The sequence below is a fragment of the Psittacula echo genome (assembly GCF_963264785.1).
Source record: "Psittacula echo genome assembly, chromosome: 5".
Classification (NCBI taxonomy): domain Eukaryota; kingdom Metazoa; phylum Chordata; class Aves; order Psittaciformes; family Psittacidae; genus Psittacula; species Psittacula echo.
Genome location: NC_137739.1, coordinates 82,722,891 through 82,740,504, shown reverse-complemented (window position 1 = coordinate 82,740,504; position 17,614 = coordinate 82,722,891). Strand labels below are relative to the sequence as shown.

At 40.7% G+C, this 17,614-nt stretch overlaps 1 protein-coding gene across 1 annotated transcript in view; it reads left to right on the top strand.

The window, feature by feature from the left end:
* Positions 1-14,419, top strand: part of RTF1 (RTF1 homolog, Paf1/RNA polymerase II complex component) — a 35,295-nt gene extending 20,876 nt beyond the window's left edge. The window contains exons 7-18 of the mRNA XM_080619072.1: positions 726-861; positions 1,457-1,634; positions 2,766-2,848; positions 4,654-4,741; positions 4,829-4,936; positions 5,507-5,584; positions 6,736-6,857; positions 7,226-7,283; positions 7,831-7,908; positions 9,041-9,136; positions 9,436-9,547; positions 11,669-14,419. Of these exons, the coding sequence (XP_080475198.1) occupies positions 726-861; positions 1,457-1,634; positions 2,766-2,848; positions 4,654-4,741; positions 4,829-4,936; positions 5,507-5,584; positions 6,736-6,857; positions 7,226-7,283; positions 7,831-7,908; positions 9,041-9,136; positions 9,436-9,547; positions 11,669-11,775 (1,244 nt within the window). The 3' untranslated portion in view covers positions 11,776-14,419. The remainder of the gene's footprint in view (positions 1-725; positions 862-1,456; positions 1,635-2,765; positions 2,849-4,653; positions 4,742-4,828; positions 4,937-5,506; positions 5,585-6,735; positions 6,858-7,225; positions 7,284-7,830; positions 7,909-9,040; positions 9,137-9,435; positions 9,548-11,668) is intronic.
* Positions 14,420-17,614: the final 3,195 nt, after the last annotated feature.

Genomic DNA, 17,614 nt, shown 5'->3' with positions numbered 1-17,614 from the left:
TGTGTCTGTGTTTTCCTTGCTGTCTTGCCCAACGTGATAACCTTGGGTATTGTTTGGGTATCACTGATGCTGTATTTCTCTGCCTCGCCCCTCTTTGGAATGGTCTGAAATGAAAGCAGACTTTCATTGCAGTCCATTGAGTGGCACTTCGTAATGTTTATTTCATGGATTTGAAATGGTTGCTTAGATTCTGTTATTTAATCTTTAACCATCCAAACTGTGTTTATTATACTTGTGCTACCTTGTCTACATTTGCTTGTTTCTTCACTGGTACATCATCTTGTCGGTCTTGCCAGACTTTAGATGCAACATTTTTTTTTTACTCTGCTGGGTGTTATTGTGGTCCTCTCCAAACATGAGATTTCTTTTTTTCCCTTGCAAAATAACAATGAGTTGTCTGATCATAATAGTTTTATCTTGTATATCCAGCTGTTATGCCCATCTTGTATCACTATGTGCAGTCAAGTTGGGAGACTGAAGATAAGTACAGCTGAGATTTAAGATGCTTTTAAATACTTTGATTTCTTTCTTTGAATGTCTAATATGGAGTGCTTAGTTTACTAGTGGATTTGAACATGTGGCACTTGGATCCAGCATAAAATAAACAGCTACCTGCCTCTCTTTTTCTGTTTTAAAAACAATCAATAAGGTTTCAGCTCTAAGAGGAAGCTTTCATAAAAAATTTACAGCTTATTTTTCCTTATTCTCTGTCCTCCTTAACCCAGCTGAATTGCTTGCAAAAAAACAGCCATTAAAAACCAGTGAAGTATACTCTGATGATGAAGAGGAGGAGGAGGATGATAAGTCTAGTGAGAAAAGTGATCGGTCATCCAGATCGTCATCCTCTGATGAAGAGGAAGAGTAAGTAGTAAACATTACACTACAATTACTTGTAAATGTGTATTCATGAAAAGATCCACTTCATGTAGACACATTGCTGTCATAGAGGATTGTTTGGGGGCAGTTCAGTGTCTCTAAAGTGGTTTTGCCTCTGGGTACACCTGCATTGCTCATTTGAGTCCTTGGCTTCTATATAACGGTGCATGGGACTGATTTACCCTGAATAGGCTTGCAACTGCAGTTCCCTGCTGTTACCTTGAGCCCCATTTGCACTGCTGTTTACAGATGTGTTTAATTCTAGAGCTGAGCAGCTGCAGAACCCTGGCATACTAGCAGGATAGAGGTGTGTGCTGGCTTATCTTAAGGCATTGGCCTATAAACTGCATTGGTGTATGAGTCTGCTTTGTGGTATCAGAGATAACAAGTCTGGGACTTTACATTAAGCCTTTCTCATGAATGCTAAATTCACATACCTACAGTCAACTAGTGCTTGATGAATCTTTCCTTTTACTAGCAATTTAAATAGCACTCATGCTGCACCTAGCTCAGGACCCCTTTTCTGGTGATTATGCCTCTACTTTCTTTTCTTTATTCTTTCTCACCTTTCCCAAATCAGGAAAGAAGAAATTCCTCCTAAGTCCCAACCAGTGTCCTTGCCCGAAGAGCTGAACCGCGTGCGGTTATCGCGACACAAGCTGGAGCGCTGGTGTCATATGCCCTTCTTTGCCAAGACAGTCACTGGCTGTTTTGTCCGAATTGGCATTGGAAATCATAACAGCAAACCTGTTTATCGGGTGAGTTTACTTCCAAGGGATTTAGTTCTTTTTCTAAGATTGTAATATAATATTTGCAGCTTTGCAACTCTGGGGTGCCTGTGATTGTTTGAATAATTAATATAAAAAGATTGCTTAGAATAAGAAGATGTAGTTGCTGCTGCTGAAGTGGAGAGACCAGCTAGGTGAAGAGAGAGATTTAGTGAGAGAGACTGAGCACTGACAAAGCCTGTTCTTCCAGCTTTGGTTCATGCTGTTGTCCTGGGTTCAGCAGCAGCAGTCAGTTTTATTCCTTCTTAGTAGCTGGTGCAGTGCTGTGGTTTTGACTTTCGGCCTGGGAATAATGCTGATAAAGCCGATGTTTTTGGTTGCTGGTCAGAATTGGTCCCTGACCAAGGACTTTGTGAGTCTCATGCTCTGCCAGGGAGGAGGAGAAGCCAGGAGGAAGCAGGGACAGGACACCTGACCCAAACTAGCCAAAGAAGTATTCCATACCACAGCATGTCATGCCCAGGATGTAGAACTGAGAGTAGTCCGGAAGGGCTGGAACTCTGCGGGGTAGGGGGTGAGGTATCAGTATCGGTCTGTGAGTGGTGAGGTACCGGTCGGTGAGGTGTTGTATTCTCTTCCCTTGTTATTTCCTTTATCATTATTATTGGTGGTAGCAGTAGTGATTTGTGTTATACCTTAGTTATTAAACTGTTCTTATCTCAACCTGTGGGAGTTGCATTCTTTCGATTCTCCTCCCTGTCCCTCCAGGAGGGGGAAGGAAGGCTGGGGGGGGAAGTAGACTGCGTGGTTCTAATTTACAGCCTGGGCTTAAACCACAACAGCCGTCTTGTCTCATCATTTGTATTGCAAACTAGAGTTCAGGACTCTGCTTTGACCAAGTCAGGAAGGCAGAACTGAGAGATGAAAAAACTGCATCAAGCACTCAGATGATATAATTTGTCAACTCAAAGGTGATACATGCATTCAGATGCAACTAATTCAGTACCTGATAATGTACACTGAAGAATCTTGCTTTCTGTGATCTAGTTAGAATTGTTAGTTAGATTAAGGTTTTTGATCTCTAATGAAAATGCTTGAATATGCCAGATATATTCCAGGACACAAAAAAACCCCTCTTGTTTATTTTACTCTGTGATACAGGTTGCTGAAATAACTGGTGTGGTAGAGACTGCAAAGGTTTACCAGCTTGGCGGTACCCGGACAAACAAAGGACTACAGTTGAGGTAAGATACCAAAGTAATCCTTATCAGTTCATGAATCAGTGTCCTCTCTGTGCCATAGTGTGTGGTTTGGAGATGAGAGCTAAAAAGCAGACTGGACCATATCACGACATTTACTGCCAGAATATTGGGGTTTGGTTGGTTGAGTTGTTTTTGGCGTGATGGAAATAGTGAGAAAAAAAGAAAAATCTCATGCAGGGACTTGTGTTTGTGTTGGCATCTGAACAGTTTGTACCTCTTGAGCTTCACAATAACTTGTATCTTTTTCTCTGCTGCTGTTATCAGATGTGAGAAAATATGTATCATTTAAAGGCATACACGATTGGGTCTGGTATACATGTTACAACATAGAATGTACTTTGGAGGGAAGAAGTTGAAAGTAGTGTCGGATTTCTCGGTTGTGGGTATGGCCATTTGTCACGGTCCGACTGGATAAAGTGTCAGATGTAGTGTCAGAAATGTTTTGTTTGTGATCCCCAGAGTGAAATTAAGACGCAAGTGAGGTCAAGTACCATAATTGATCAGTCGGTTTATTATAAAAAGATATAAAAAGTTGATGATGATGATGATGATTATTATTAAAAAGGTAGAGATAGGACAGATCGGGGAAAAAGGATAGAAATTGAGCAAGAATTCGGAGTGCAGAGGGATAGTCACCACTGTGTATCCAATGACGTTCAGAGGGTCTGTAGTCATCTTCAGTGATGTGGGTGTCACCCTGGGTCAGTAGTTGTCATCGGTGGTGAGTGACCACAAGGGTCCGTATTCGTCATCAGAGGTGTGTGAGGACCACAGTGATTACCTTTTTCCCCTTTTATTATGTGTTGGGGAGAGTACCTCTGTTCTTAATGTACTGCACATTCCTGGTGGATCACATCATCCAGTTTTGCTGGTCTTGCAGTCAGCTCTTCAACTGCATGTCTGCAAGCAATCCTTGGGATAATGGACAGAGGAGTCTTATCTCAACTTCTCCCACCCATCTCTCAGGCAATGAATAGTGTAGAGTCCCATCTCAGCTTCTCATACCAATCTTTGAGACAATGGACAGTGGAGTCTGATTTCAGTTCAGTCTCTCACATCCTCGTAAGAATCATGAGGTGAAGGTTAACAGTTAAAATACAAAACATCCTGTAATACAGAAAGACATTAACCACTGGGGAGAAACAGGAAGGCATGTGAAGAATGTCTTGTCTAAATCCAGTGTGATGACATTCAGTAACTTCTTAGGCTACCTCGGGAGAGAGCTCTTCATGCTTTGAGTGAAATTTACACTATGGCAACTAGTTTTAGTATTGCTAGTAGCAGTATAGTAGTGGTAGTTAGGTGGTAGTGCCAAAAGTAGTGCTCCACAGAAAATGTTTAGTGATTTTTGGCTTTTGCTTGGCCAACAAATGAAAAATTAGATAAGGGCTGGCTCCAGCACTGTGTCATTCAGTACTGCTTAAAGGTGACTTCTACTGGCCCAAACATGAAGGAGCCTTGTGTTTCTGAAGATCATGCCATGGACCACCAAATACAAGGTTTAGGTGTGAGAGAAATCTGTTTGTTTCCTCCTGAGGGTTTTACTGCCACAACTCCACGACTGTTTCCTGCAGACTCAATGTCTGTATTTCTTTGAATTACTACAAATAGCTGATCTATGCTCCTGACCTGTTGCTGACCTGACTGAAGTCATGAGTGGATAGCATGTGTGCCATGAGAGTAGCCTAAGCATCTGGTTTTGGGCTTCTTGAGTCAGTTTACACTTATAGATCCAAGATCACAGCCCTGCACCATCAGAGAGGGATGTTGTTACTTTCTTGTTGCAGGCATGGCAGTGATTCACGTGTGTTTCGTTTGGAGTTTGTCTCAAATCAGGAATTTACTGAAAGTGAGTTTATGAAGTGGAAAGAAGCGGTAAGTTTGCCAGACTTTAGTTGCTTCTTAGCAGCCTTCTGCCAAGAATACTTAGTGGAAAGTAACCTCTTTGTCTCTTGTGTTTAGATGTTCTCTGCTGGGATGCAGCTACCCACATTAGATGAGATAAACAAGAAGGAAGTGTCCATCAAAGAAGCTCTCAACTACAAGTTTAATGACCAGGACATTGAGGAGGTAAACAGTGTGTTGTAGTGAGGCTGTGGCAGTGCTTAAAGGTGACAGGAACTCATAGAGTAGAGCACTAGCTGTTATGAAGCAAAATGATCGTAGTATTTGCTCCCTAAGAAGAAGATAAAAGGCTCAAAATGAGGTTGCGTAACTGAATAGAGTGGCTTGGTGATCCAGCTGTTGTTTGGTGCTCTCTCCTGTTTTGCTTCATCCTTTGTGCCCTGTTACCTCCTCTTGAACTTCTGTTACAGAGCTCTGAACTCCTAACCTGCGTATGGCAACTTAGTTCTCAAGTTCTGGAAAGCTGACAGCTAACATACATGTATCACAGTTTCTGCAGTTTAATACTTGCTTAATACTGACCAGCATCAGATTTTTGTAGGCTGTAAGTAGGGGTAGTGGGGCTGTAACTCATTACCAAGTCACAGATTTAAAAATGCAGCAGAGAGAGCATGAGTAAAAATTCTGTGGCAGTAAGCACATTTCTAAAGTGATATTGATCTGCTGCTTCTAGTGTCCAAGTACTGAAATAGACATTTCATATTTGCATCTTCTTGTTTCCTCTGCATCTTACAGATTGTGAAAGAGAAGGAAAGGTTCAGAAAAGCACCTCCAAATTATGCAATGAAGAAAACTCAGCTGTTAAAGGAGAAGGTGAGAGATGAGATGATGCCTGCAAGCTTAATGCAGTCTTTGATTTTGAAGAACTCATGAAGAGCTCATCTGGATTTTGGCAGTAGTCAGCAGTAAGCTTGACTTTAACTCTGCAGCTAAAAGGTGGATCTCAAGGTTCATTGCTGAGTTCAGAACACTTAGAACCCAGTTAAAGCTATTGCATTTTTTTTCCTAAGGGCAATTATAGCTGGCTTTTTGTGTCCTTTAAACAGAAGGTCTTAAGCTGCTTTAGAAACCTCTTCTTTTTTATTCTTTTTCCCCCAGAGTACCCCATTTGAAAGTTCATTTCCTATACTTTTTAAAATAGGGGAAGAAAAAGTCATGTTAAATTGTCTTATACTCAGGGATGACTGAATTGTCACTTTGTATTGAAAAGAATACATTGCCAAAAGATTTACTTGCCACTGAACTGTTTCACACATAGACTTCCTGTTACAAATAGACCTAATAGTCCTGAGAAGCAAAAGCTGGGAAGTCAAGAAAACACGGCCTTCAGTATCTCTGAAGACAGGCATAGCACATTTTGGTTTTATTTATGCAGTCCTTTTATAAGAAATTCGTGCTTAATATACAGTAAAAACCAAAGAGTTTGTCTTAATCTTTAGTTTTACATTTTCTGGTTTAACCGTACTGTTTGGTCATCATTTTACTATGCACGAATATGTAAATTGTTAGTTTTCCATTGCAGAAGGATGCAGTTGCTGCTTGTTGCCACTAGGTGGCATAATGAGCTAATGCTGTTGGCCTGGTGGTGCAGTGGGGGATTGATTCTCCAACTCCTTGAAAGAAGAGGCAACTCACAGTTGCAGAAATGATAATTCTTTTCCTGAGCTGGTAAATAGTGATGTTAAATCATCCAGCTGACTTGCACTTCTCATGCTGGGACTAGTGTTCGTGTGCCTTCCTTTGTTTAAGGGGTTTCAAAGGTTCTCAGAGTTCTTCAGAGTAAGAAGTCCTGTTTCGCCTTTAGCTGTAAGGAGAGTTTAGGTCTTTGTTTAATTCTTACCACGCAGGTTAGAGCATTTGCAGCTGGAATAGGGTTAGCTGCCTGATTCATGGGTCTATCCCTTGTTTCTCTGACTAGTTCTGAGGTAAGGAGTAGTGCCTAATGAGTTACTATTTGATTGAAGGCTATGGCTGAGGACTTGGGGGACCAAGATAAAGCCAAACAGATTCAAGATCAGCTTAATGAACTTGAAGAGAGAGCAGAGGCCCTGGATCGTCAGCGAACAAAAAACATTTCAGCAATTAGGTAAGAAGCAGATATTGCGAACTTCCTTTCTTAAATTATGTCAATCAAAATACACAGAGAAGAGAAGCTAATGCAGTAGTGAATTAATGGTCAGATTTCGTCTCTTCTTTCCTGTACAATATATTCATGAAATGTATATCATGATGGCTCTATTAGTGTTTCCTTGTCTCTGTCATTCAGTTAAAACTGTTAAAAATGTAAATCCTCTTCCACATACCCCATATAGCAGTTTTGTTGCAGTAAGAGTAATCTGTGATCAGGATGAAGCTGCAAGAGTGCTATCAGGCGTTTTGTTGTGTAGGGATTGATAAATGACGGTCACTTTATTTTTCTTTCCCCCTACCCTCCTTTTTTTTCCCTTTCTGCAGTTACATCAACCAGAGAAATAGAGAGTGGAATATCGTTGAGTCTGAGAAGGCTCTTGTGGTAAATAGTGCTGAATTAATACTTCTGTACAAGTAGAGATGAAATGATGCAAAGGGGGATAATTGCATGGTGAAGTTACTAATTTTTCTAATGATCTGTAAACCCTTTCATATAGGCAAATGACATGATTTTAAAGCAGATTGCTTTCTCCTTTTGATCAACTCAATTATCAGCAGATTACTGACTGTAATAATGACATAGTGCATTTTATCTGAGAAAAAAATCAGAAAGGAGACTTCAGAGAATAAAAGTAAAGGAAATATTCAGTTCTCTGCAGTGACACCTCTAAGGAAAAAATAAGCTTGTTTAGCAAATCCTGAGAGTTGTGCACTTATTTGGTATGTTACATTCAACAAGGACAGTTTTGCCCTGTGAAGCATAGGACAATAAGTGTGTTCAAATCTTTCCAATCTAATGCTGTTGCTGGTTTTCCTCTGATCTTGGTATTATAGGTGGCTGATGAATGCTTGCATGGGCAGGGTGCTGTAGGAGGATTTGCAAGGGTGCAAGCAGCTAACTGAAAAACCATGTGCTTTTTCTTTTTCAGGCTGAAAGTCATAGCATGAAAAACCAACAAATGGACCCCTTTACTAGGCGACAGTGCAAGCCCACAATAGTGTCTAACGTGAGTGCAGTACTTTGGTGCAGTTGAGACAATTTTCAGAGAAACAGAAACCAGTGTAACTCAGAGAGCAGGCAGGAAAATGTTTGTATTCATTTCCAACTGTGCTATATGCTATTAATGCTCCAGATGCCAGGGTGAGATACAGTTGAGTGAGATCCTGGTTTCACTATACCAAAAGAAGGAAAAAGTGGTATTTTTTTAATGCAAAGTGAGAAGGACATGAGTGATGTGGGTATGTACACGAAGAAGCAGCTATGGCTTAGACTTTTGTCTAGTGAGTTCTTCTATGCAGAATTACTCAGATTAGTTAGCTCTGGGGAGACAGCTTGCTTCAGATGTGAGTTTTACTTTTAGTTAGTTGAAACTTTCCTGAAAGATCTGTGAAATGGGAGGGTACCAGACATTTTGGGCCTGTGATGGATAAAGTAGTTCAGCACAAACTTCCCCCATAACACTGTTGCAAAACCTGCTACTGCAGTCTCTGGCTATATAAATGATGGATAGCAAGGTGGTCAGCTCCTACTTCTATGTAATCTGACTTTGTTGAGGCTTATTCTGGAATAGTATATGGTTCTGATATCAGTACTTAAAGAAGAACTGGTCAGATTGGTTCCCATCTGTCTCCATGAACTGACAAGGGAATAGAACAGGAATCTTATTGCAAGGTTTGAATTCAATAATCATTTCTGAAACAATTGTTTATTAGAAAAGAATCATAACTGAGTAATTTCATTATGGTAGACAACTGTTATGTAAAGAAAATAGTCTTCTAAAGATTTCTTTTCTCCAGTAGCCAGAACTGTAAGCTGAATGCAAATACACCTAGTGGTAGTGTTAAGAGTGGTCATGGCAGCAAACCGTATTAACAAGAAAAGTATTTCTCATTTTCCCATAGAAAGACTTTCTGAAGAATAGCTTTTAGTTTGTTACATTACACAGATATCAGGATGATTTCAGTTGCGTCTCAGATCCTGAAGATGGGGCTAACTGACCTACAGCCTCTTATGGTTCTAGATTCATAGATGTGAGCCATTTTAACAAAATGACAGTCTAGTTTTTGTGGATTTAAATACAATGATTTTTTTTCCTTCTTTCTCTTCTCATTTTTTGTTTTCTTTTTTCCCCTCTGCAGTCCAGAGATCCTGCTGTCCAAGCTGCCATTCTTGCCCAGCTTAATGCAAAATATGGGTCTGGTGTATTGCCAGATGCTCCAAAGGACATGAGTAAGGCAAGTTTCCATTTTTGTCTCTGTTACATTTCTCCCCCATCATCATTTTTCTCTAGAAGCGTATGACTAATAGTAGATGTGCATGCCAGTGCTAGAAATAGGTATCCTGCAGATCATTATCATAGAAAAGAAGCAGCTTTTTCTTTCTTGGGGAAAGAAAATTGTATTTCTCTAGCGATATGAAAGCTAAACTAAGAGTGTTTAAGTGTGTTTGTGACAGAAGTGGGGAAAAAGCTTTTTTAGTCTCTGTTTCTCTGGTCAGGTAAAGACTGGAGACTTATCTGTAGTTTTTATTTCAGGGTCAAGGGAAGGATAAAGATGTGAACTCTAAATCAGCCAGTGACCTCTCAGAAGATCTTTTCAAAGTGCATGACTTTGATGTAAAGATTGATCTTCAGGTTCCCAGTTCAGGTAGGTGTTCCTGCTGAATTTGGGGTGTGATTGTCCAGCTCATAATGGTAGAGCTCACTTCTTCCAGAATAGTTCTTTCAAAATCCTTGGTGGGCTTTTGAAAATAGGAACAAAGACTCCATGTTTATTGTCTTGATGAGTATCTTGAACTGAGGAGTGGATATGTGCTAGTGACATCCTTTGAGAAAATGAGAACAATTGTATTGTGTGTCAATGAAAGCTTGTAGATCCCCATATCCTTGTTCCAAATGCCTAGGGAGAAAGGTAATGAGTGTTTCCTGATGTATTCTTCCAGTCTACAGTGTGTATCTACAGACTTGCATAATCTCTGGGGAGCAGACAAGAGTATTGTATTTAATAAGCATTGATACCTACCTTGATACTTGCTTTGTTAATTTGTCTAATCAAAGCATATCTGTCCTCAGAAATGGGTTTCTGATGTCCTGTTCCATAATCTGTGTACATGCTATGTGGATACTGTTCCCTAACATTGGTGTTGCAGATAGTATTGAAGTAAAATTTTAGGGGAACCAAAATGCTGGGCAGGGAGTGATGGCATGCTTACAGGCACAAACTTGCTGACCCTTTCTCTTTGTGATCTTGACTTTGAGAGCCTGGGATGTTCAGCCTGGAGAAGAGAAGGCTGCGTGGAGACCTCCAAGCAGCTTTCCAGTATCTGAAGGGGGCCTACAAGGATGCTGGGGAGGGACTCTTCATTAGGGACTGTCGTGACAGGACAAGGGGTAATGGGTTCAAACTTAAACAGGGGAAGTTTGGATTGGATCTAAGGAAGAAGTTCTTTACTGAGAGGGTGGTGAGGCACTGGAATGGGTTGCCCAGGGAGGTTGTGAATGCTCCATCCTTGGCAGTGTTTAAGGCCAGGTTGGATGAGGCCTTGGGTGACATGGTTTAGTGTGGGGTGTCCCTGGCCATGGCAGGGGGGTTGGAACTAGATGATCTTAAAGTCCTTTCCAACCCTAACTGTTCTATGATTCTATGATGTGTGTCAAGAATGGTTTAGTATCAGTAGAATCATTTAGGTTGGTAATGACCGTTGAGATCATAGAGTCCAGCTATTAACCTGACACTGCCAAGTGGACCACTAAACCATGTGCCTAAGCACCACATCTACATGTCTTTTAAGTACCTCTTGGGATGGTGACTCAACCACTTCCCTGGGTGGCCTCTTCCAATGCTTGACAACCCTTTTGGTGAAGAAATTTTTCCTAATATTCAAACTAAACTCCCCCTGGCGCAGCTTGAGACTGTTTCCTCTCATCCTATTGAGCTGTTTTCCAGTGAAGGGAGAGCATGGGGGTGCAATTTGACTCATGAGGCTTATTCCTTCTCACATTACTAGAAGGATTAGAGCTGTAAAGTTTCTTGGAGGATAAGTTAGAAAGTACTGTGAGAATGCACAAAGACTTAAAGCCTTGTGAAGAAGGGAGAGTAGGAGAGGTTGTCTTTCCAAACTAGGTCAGGACTGGAACTCTGGGCGTAAGACTACAGAATGAGGTAGGAGACTTCCTAAAGCAGACAGTGAGAGTTAAGAACTTCAGAGAGTTAGCAGGCAGATGCTAGGCATTAGGCACTAAAGGACACTGAAAAGTGGGAAAGGGACTGAAAAGAGAAGGATGAGAGACACACAGTCTAGCTAGAGGTTTAAGCATGGGTGTTTTTCTCAGAACCCCATTTGGGCATTTTGGTTTGTGCAGTTTTCTTTCTTAACGGAAAAACCTGGGGATTGGTTAAAATGTGCATTGTAGACATGAAGTTCTACTTCTCTCTGCTTATTATCTGTCTTTGTGCTTGCTATTCTCATGGGGTAAGGATTTATCAAAGATCCCAGAAAGGCCCCGAAGGCTCTGTTTGTATTGTGATTTCGGTGTGCTATAGAGTAGTTTTCTTAGAAAGTATGCTTATCAGCAGAAAGCTGGATTAGCAGATTCAAAATTGCACATGCTTTACCTATGAAAATAAACTACCAGATACTGCCTGTATTAACTGAAGGTCTAACCTGATTTATATGTGATTTTGTGGTGAAGTTGTTAGCAAAAGCAACAAGTCAAAGCCTGTAGTTTACATGTATTTCGATCCTCACTCTTTTCTTATCCCCAACAGAATCTAAAGCGTTGGCCATCACCTCCAAGGCCCCACCAGCAAAAGATGGTGCCCCTCGGCGATCATTGAACTTGGAGGACTACAAAAAGAGGCGGGGGCTAATTTGAGCATGCCCACTCTGCTGCTTCTGATCCTGCATGCTCCATGGCGATGTCCTACCTTTTCTTCCTCACTTTTCAGTTCTTCCTTCTGGGTTGGAGCAGCAATGGAGCTGGGAAGAGACTCTTTAAAACTGCCAGTCATCTGTAACATAAACCATTCAACTATTTACTGTATAGACCTCCCTTCTTGCCCTTTCCTCCTGCCCCCCTCACAAATGTGGATCTGTGCTATTTGGGGTCTTCCCATCTCTTTTAGTTTGAGTTTTGTTTTTATTTTGTTGATGCAGCTCGTTGGTCCACTCTGTGTTCAGTATTAGCCTGAGGTCTGGATTTCCATAGGAATGTCTTGGTGGTTGCAGAATCGGCACTTGGTGATCTTCCCCCAGATACCACCACAGGCACGATGAATAAACATTGGCGCAAGACCTTTGCGGCTGGAAGGTCATCTGCACTTTCTTCCTCTTCTTCTTCCTCCTTCATCCTAGCTTTGGAGAAGGGAATCTTCAAAAACTGGCTTAGGTTCAAAGTGTAAATTTTTTTGGGAGGGTCGTGTGACTTTTTTTCAGGTGTTTTTTATCATTTTTAAGCTGCAGTACTATTTGTATCCGTCTGTCACAGTTCTTTACGGCTGTTTTGAATTTCTACCAGCTGTACTCGAGCATCTGAAATTGCAAGAAAGAAACTCATTAAATGTGATTCTTCTTACTAAAACGGCTTGGCTGATAATAGCTGTTTAACTTCATGTTCCCTTTCTTAATTGCACGTAACCGATGAGAGAGAGGCACGCAGCTCTTGATGTGGGACTTGTCATCTATAGCACGTTTGGAGTCTCCAGCTGTAACTGAGTGGAGTAGCTTTTTCTGGGATGGCCCTGGGGTGCTCATTGATTGGGCTTTAATTCCTTCTCCAAGCCTCCAGTATAATGCATTTGTAAGTCATCATGCCTTCACTGGGCTCCAGCTCACTTTGTTTCGTGCTTTGTGAACCATTGAAACAGGGCTTCTATAAACAAATGAACAAACAAAATCACTTTGTGTGGAAGGGGAAGGATACAATAAGGACATAGTAGAAAGGTCAGTGGGTAATGTATGACAGGTAGCTGATGCTCATTTTTCATATGGAAACTGGTACAAGAGTGCAACGCTAGCACAGGAATTGTATGGCTTTGTGGAATGTTTGACTGGACACAAAGTGACAGCTAAATTATCACTCAGGTGTAAAAAAAAAAATTTAGAAAATCAAAGTGTAAATATAAGTGACATTTAACAAAGAACTTTTCCAAACAAGATGCAACTGAATATATGGGGCTAAGAACTAAATTAAAAGAGAATTAGAAGTCTAAAAGGTTAGAGGCCCTCGTTCAGGTAAGCGTGCAAGCACGTGTTTGTTCCTACTCAGGCCAGTACGTATCTAATAACTTAAGCACTGAACTGGATAGGAATGTTTCTGGGGGACCCTGAAGAGGGAAAATGCTGATGCTCTTCTTGTGTCAGAGCATTACTGTTTTTCTGAAATCATTCACTGGTTGTGTTTAAACCTGTGTTTGATACTTTCTTGTTGGATTCTTAATGAAACTTTAATCTAGTTCTTATTTAACTTTCTCTTCCAGTTTTTTTTTTTAACAGTAGCTTTAAAGAAACATGTAATTGTGTGCAGATTGATACTATGAACTGTGTATAAAAAGAAAACCTATGAAGCAGCTCTTACCTACCATGTAAACAAATAATCCGAAGTCCTCCAGTACTTATTTACTGAATAGTCCATGTTTCTAGGACACATGTGGGTTATTCTGTAAATATGTAAGCATAGACTGTTTTATTTGGTGGCCTATTTTAGCAGCTTCTCTGGAGTTGTAGTAGGCTCAGGTATATGTACTTCTAACTTTTTAAGAGTGAATTTATGGAATCTGCCATACCAACTTCATAGGAGACATCATGATTCACTGTGTACATATGCATTTGATATGATTTTGGTGGTTTTTTTTCCAACAGCTTCAATGATGTTACAGATTTGTAATAAAAAAATACCTAAACTCATTTTGCAATAGCCAGTTTTCCAAACAATCACTCTGCAATGCTGTGCAGAGATAATGCCAAATCAGGAACTGCTTTTACCACAGAAATGCCTCAGAGCACTGAGGCGCAGTGACAGGTGGTCTCAAAAGGAAAAGTTAACTCCAAGTCAATATTTTTAATATGCTTGCCCTTGATGTATTGGGTTTAGGTAACTTCTACACTTGGTAACACAAGAATAGGCTGTACTACACCCAAAATGTCAATGAGACCCGTACGGTGTTACAAGTAATTTTTAGTGGAGATAACCAGAGCAGTGAGTTAAGAATGCAGACCTGAATGATGAATTAATCGTGGTTATCTGCAGCTATGAAACTGCCACTTACCCTCTCAAAATCTCTGGATTATGATGAAATACTGGTTTTAAGAGAGGTAACAGTAAATTACCATGCAAACCTCTTATATCAAGAATAATACATCAAGAAATTACTCTTGAATAGTTACAGAACTGTGTATGAAAGCTGTATCTTTTTTCCTTTAAGTGCATGTAAAGGTGAGTGACTACACCTCCCACTTGTTAGAGAGGGAGAGATTTGTTTGCTTTGTTTCACTGGTGTCCTAGCATAGTTCATCACAATTGTACAGACTTCTATAAATAAACTTGGTTTGTTGGTTTAATAAGGTTGATTGTTTATCCCTTGATCTGAGGTGCTAAAGGTTGCCTGTCTGGATATTCTTATTTAAAATACTAATACTGCAAGTAATGAGAAGTAAGCCTCTTGTTTTGAAAGGGTGACTATTGACTCCTAAATTGCTCTCTAACAACTCTTAACTATTCCTAGAGCCTCTTCAAGGTCAGTTCACTTGTACCTCTGCTGCATCTCACTGAAAACACAGACATTGCTCATCTTGTGGATATCCAGACTACTTTTGTAATCAAAGATGCTAAAGCACGTAGCTGAACTTGGAGAAGCTGCAGAATGAGGTGAAGCAAGGCTGTTCTCAGGGCGTGCTTGGTGGGAGGGTGAGGCATACAACAGGCATAACTTGAAGCGAGACAAGTTCTGTCAAGAAGTAAGGAAGAAAAATCTCACCCTTAGGACCTTAGCTCCTAAGGTCCCAGTTCAGACCTTAGTCAGAGAATGGACTAGGTTGCCCAGAGAGATTGCTCTGTCTCTATTTTGGAGCTTTTCAAGAGAAGGCTGTATTAAGCCATGAATAACATGGTCCACCTTGCAGCTCAGCCAGCTTTGAGCAGGAGGGTGGACTAGAGACCCCCCTGAGCTCCCCTCTGACCCAAATGTTCCTCTGATTCTTTAAGTAATTTCATACTGCTTTCTCCAGTTTTGTCTGTCAGCCCTGTGTGCATTGACCCCATCCCCCTTCCTACATGCACACACAGTTGTCTTTCAGACGTGGTCAATCACCATGAGCTGTATGGCTTTTCCCAACATACGGATGATTTCTGGTGTGCGCTGGGTGTGTGTCTGTAGAGCTCATACTAGGGCTGTCCATGAAACGGAATTCTCTCCCTAGATTTATCACTGACCAGGCTGAAAGACTCAGCCTGTTGCCCTGTAGAGTGAAGAGCAGTGAGTTTGATAGCAAAGTGTTCCTGTGCTGCACTTTGAACAACAAAATACATTTTGAGTTTTCCACCTCCTTATGAGCTTTTTTTTGAGTGCATGTGCAAGGTCCCAGATCTTCAAGAAATCTTTAGGATACAGGGTCTTGAGGATGAGTTGGCAGTTTTCTAATTGGCTTTGGGAAGGATAGTCAAGCAGAGGAAAAGATGTGCCTCCAAGGAAGAGGAATCAGCGAGCTGTGATGAAAGTGCTTCATAGCTTGTTCATTCCCAGCAGAAGATGGAAGAAGAAGAAGAAGATGAGAACTGAGAATGAGGGGTCTGCATGAATGCATCACTGGTTATACAGACTGGGGAGTAAAAAGGCATGTGGAGGTCTTCTCAAATTTGGCCTTTGGCAGCTTTGGTTTTCCCTCCATCTTAAGTAGAAGATCATTACACTTGTTCAGACCACTTTAAGCATTGAATTTTAGGGTTCTTAATTGTGGGCAACGTACTGTAAATTTTGATATTTAAACTGCTGATGCACTTCAGCACAGTAACTTGGTCTTTTAGAGGGAGATGCTTAAATAGCCAAAAATGGGTGAAATTTCCGCTTTTTTTCTTAGTTATAGCTGGTATAGTTAAGCACTTGCTGGTTCTACCTTACCACCATCATCAACCGCTTGAGATTTTAGCCCCCCTCCTGCTCAGTGGTGAAGGAATATCAATATATTAGCGATTTCTTTACATTCTTAGACAATGTGGAGTTACCTGGGTTAAAAAGAAAAAGGCAGCTTTCTTTTCTGCTTTGTTATTTGGACTGCAGAGGTATAAGCACACACACTTGTGGTGACATCTTAAATTTTTCCAGCTGTTTGAAGCCAGCCATTAGATAGTTCCTTCAGGTTCTGTATGCTTTGACAACTATAGGCTTCTATGGCCCTATGGAGTCAGGCCATAACAAGTAGGTATTTCTCATGTGCCACCCTTTAGACACTTGACCATTTTTCATTAGAGTTCTCCTACTGAGTAGAAGCAGTATCCCAGCTAAGAGAATGAGCAAGTGAAGTAAGAGCTTCGCTGGAATAGCTAATATATTGCAGTTATCTTTGAGTAACAGAAGGCACGGTGAGTATTGATAGTACTTATGATGGTGTGTCTGGCATTTTGTATTAGACCAGGTGCAGATTACTGTGTCCAGTTTTTGGGTTCTCCAGTTCAAGAAAGATCTGAACTACCTGGAGCAAGATTAGTGGAGGGCTACCAAGATGGTCAGGGGTAGTGGTGGTTCAACTGGAAGATGGTAATGATGTAGTATTATATTATATTATATGAAGTATACCATACTACTGTTGTTAGTAATGGGCCATAAGCTTAAGACTGAGTCTGTAAGGTGAAAATAGCAAGATATAAACCAGATCTGCAGTGTAACAGAAAAGGCAGCTTTAAGAGGAGCTAATAGCAGCCTTCCAGTAATTGTGGAGTAGTTGTCTGCTTTGTGTAGTAGTTGTGTGTGATGGGACAATGAGACAACAGCACAGTTTGAAACTAGAGTTTCTGATTAAAGGTAATGAAACCACTCTGGCTTCTCTAACTATACAGTCTACGTATAAGTTTCTTAATTTATATCTTTTAATTGAATAGAAAATGTAAGAGCAGTTCTGCTACTATAGCCCACTGCTGGGGACAGTGCCTCTCTCCTTAAGAAGAACCTGGAATTTAACAACTTGATCTTATTAAGTTCTCATAATCCTGCATTCCAGCAGTCTGTGGGTGATAAACTGTGTTTTCTGTATAGCAAATAATTAATGGGAGTGTGAATAAGTTGGGTAGAATGTATTCTTATCATTACCTTTGCATTCAGTCTTCAGGAGTGAAACATGAGAGAAATTACCGAAAATGGAAAAGGACTGTGTTCTCTTTAGAAGTGCTGGCACCTGGTGTCAAAGAGTGAGCTGAATCCTGTAAGAGACTTAATACCCTTATGCAGTACGAAGTAAGGCGTTGTAATTTGCTTTCTTAAAGCTGAATAGTTATGGAGGGGTTTTCTCTGTGGGTTTTTTTATTTTATATTTTTATTCATATCAAGCTTAAAAAAAATCAAAAATGCTTGACTTTCCTTATGGTTTTTGACCCTGACAATAGCTGATGTCCCTAATTCCTGAAAGCTGGCTGCAGAGCCTCTTCTCTACTAAAATTGTTTATATGCCATTCTGAGCTGCTGTCTCTCCACACCTTCATAATCCCCTGACAACAGCAGAAACAC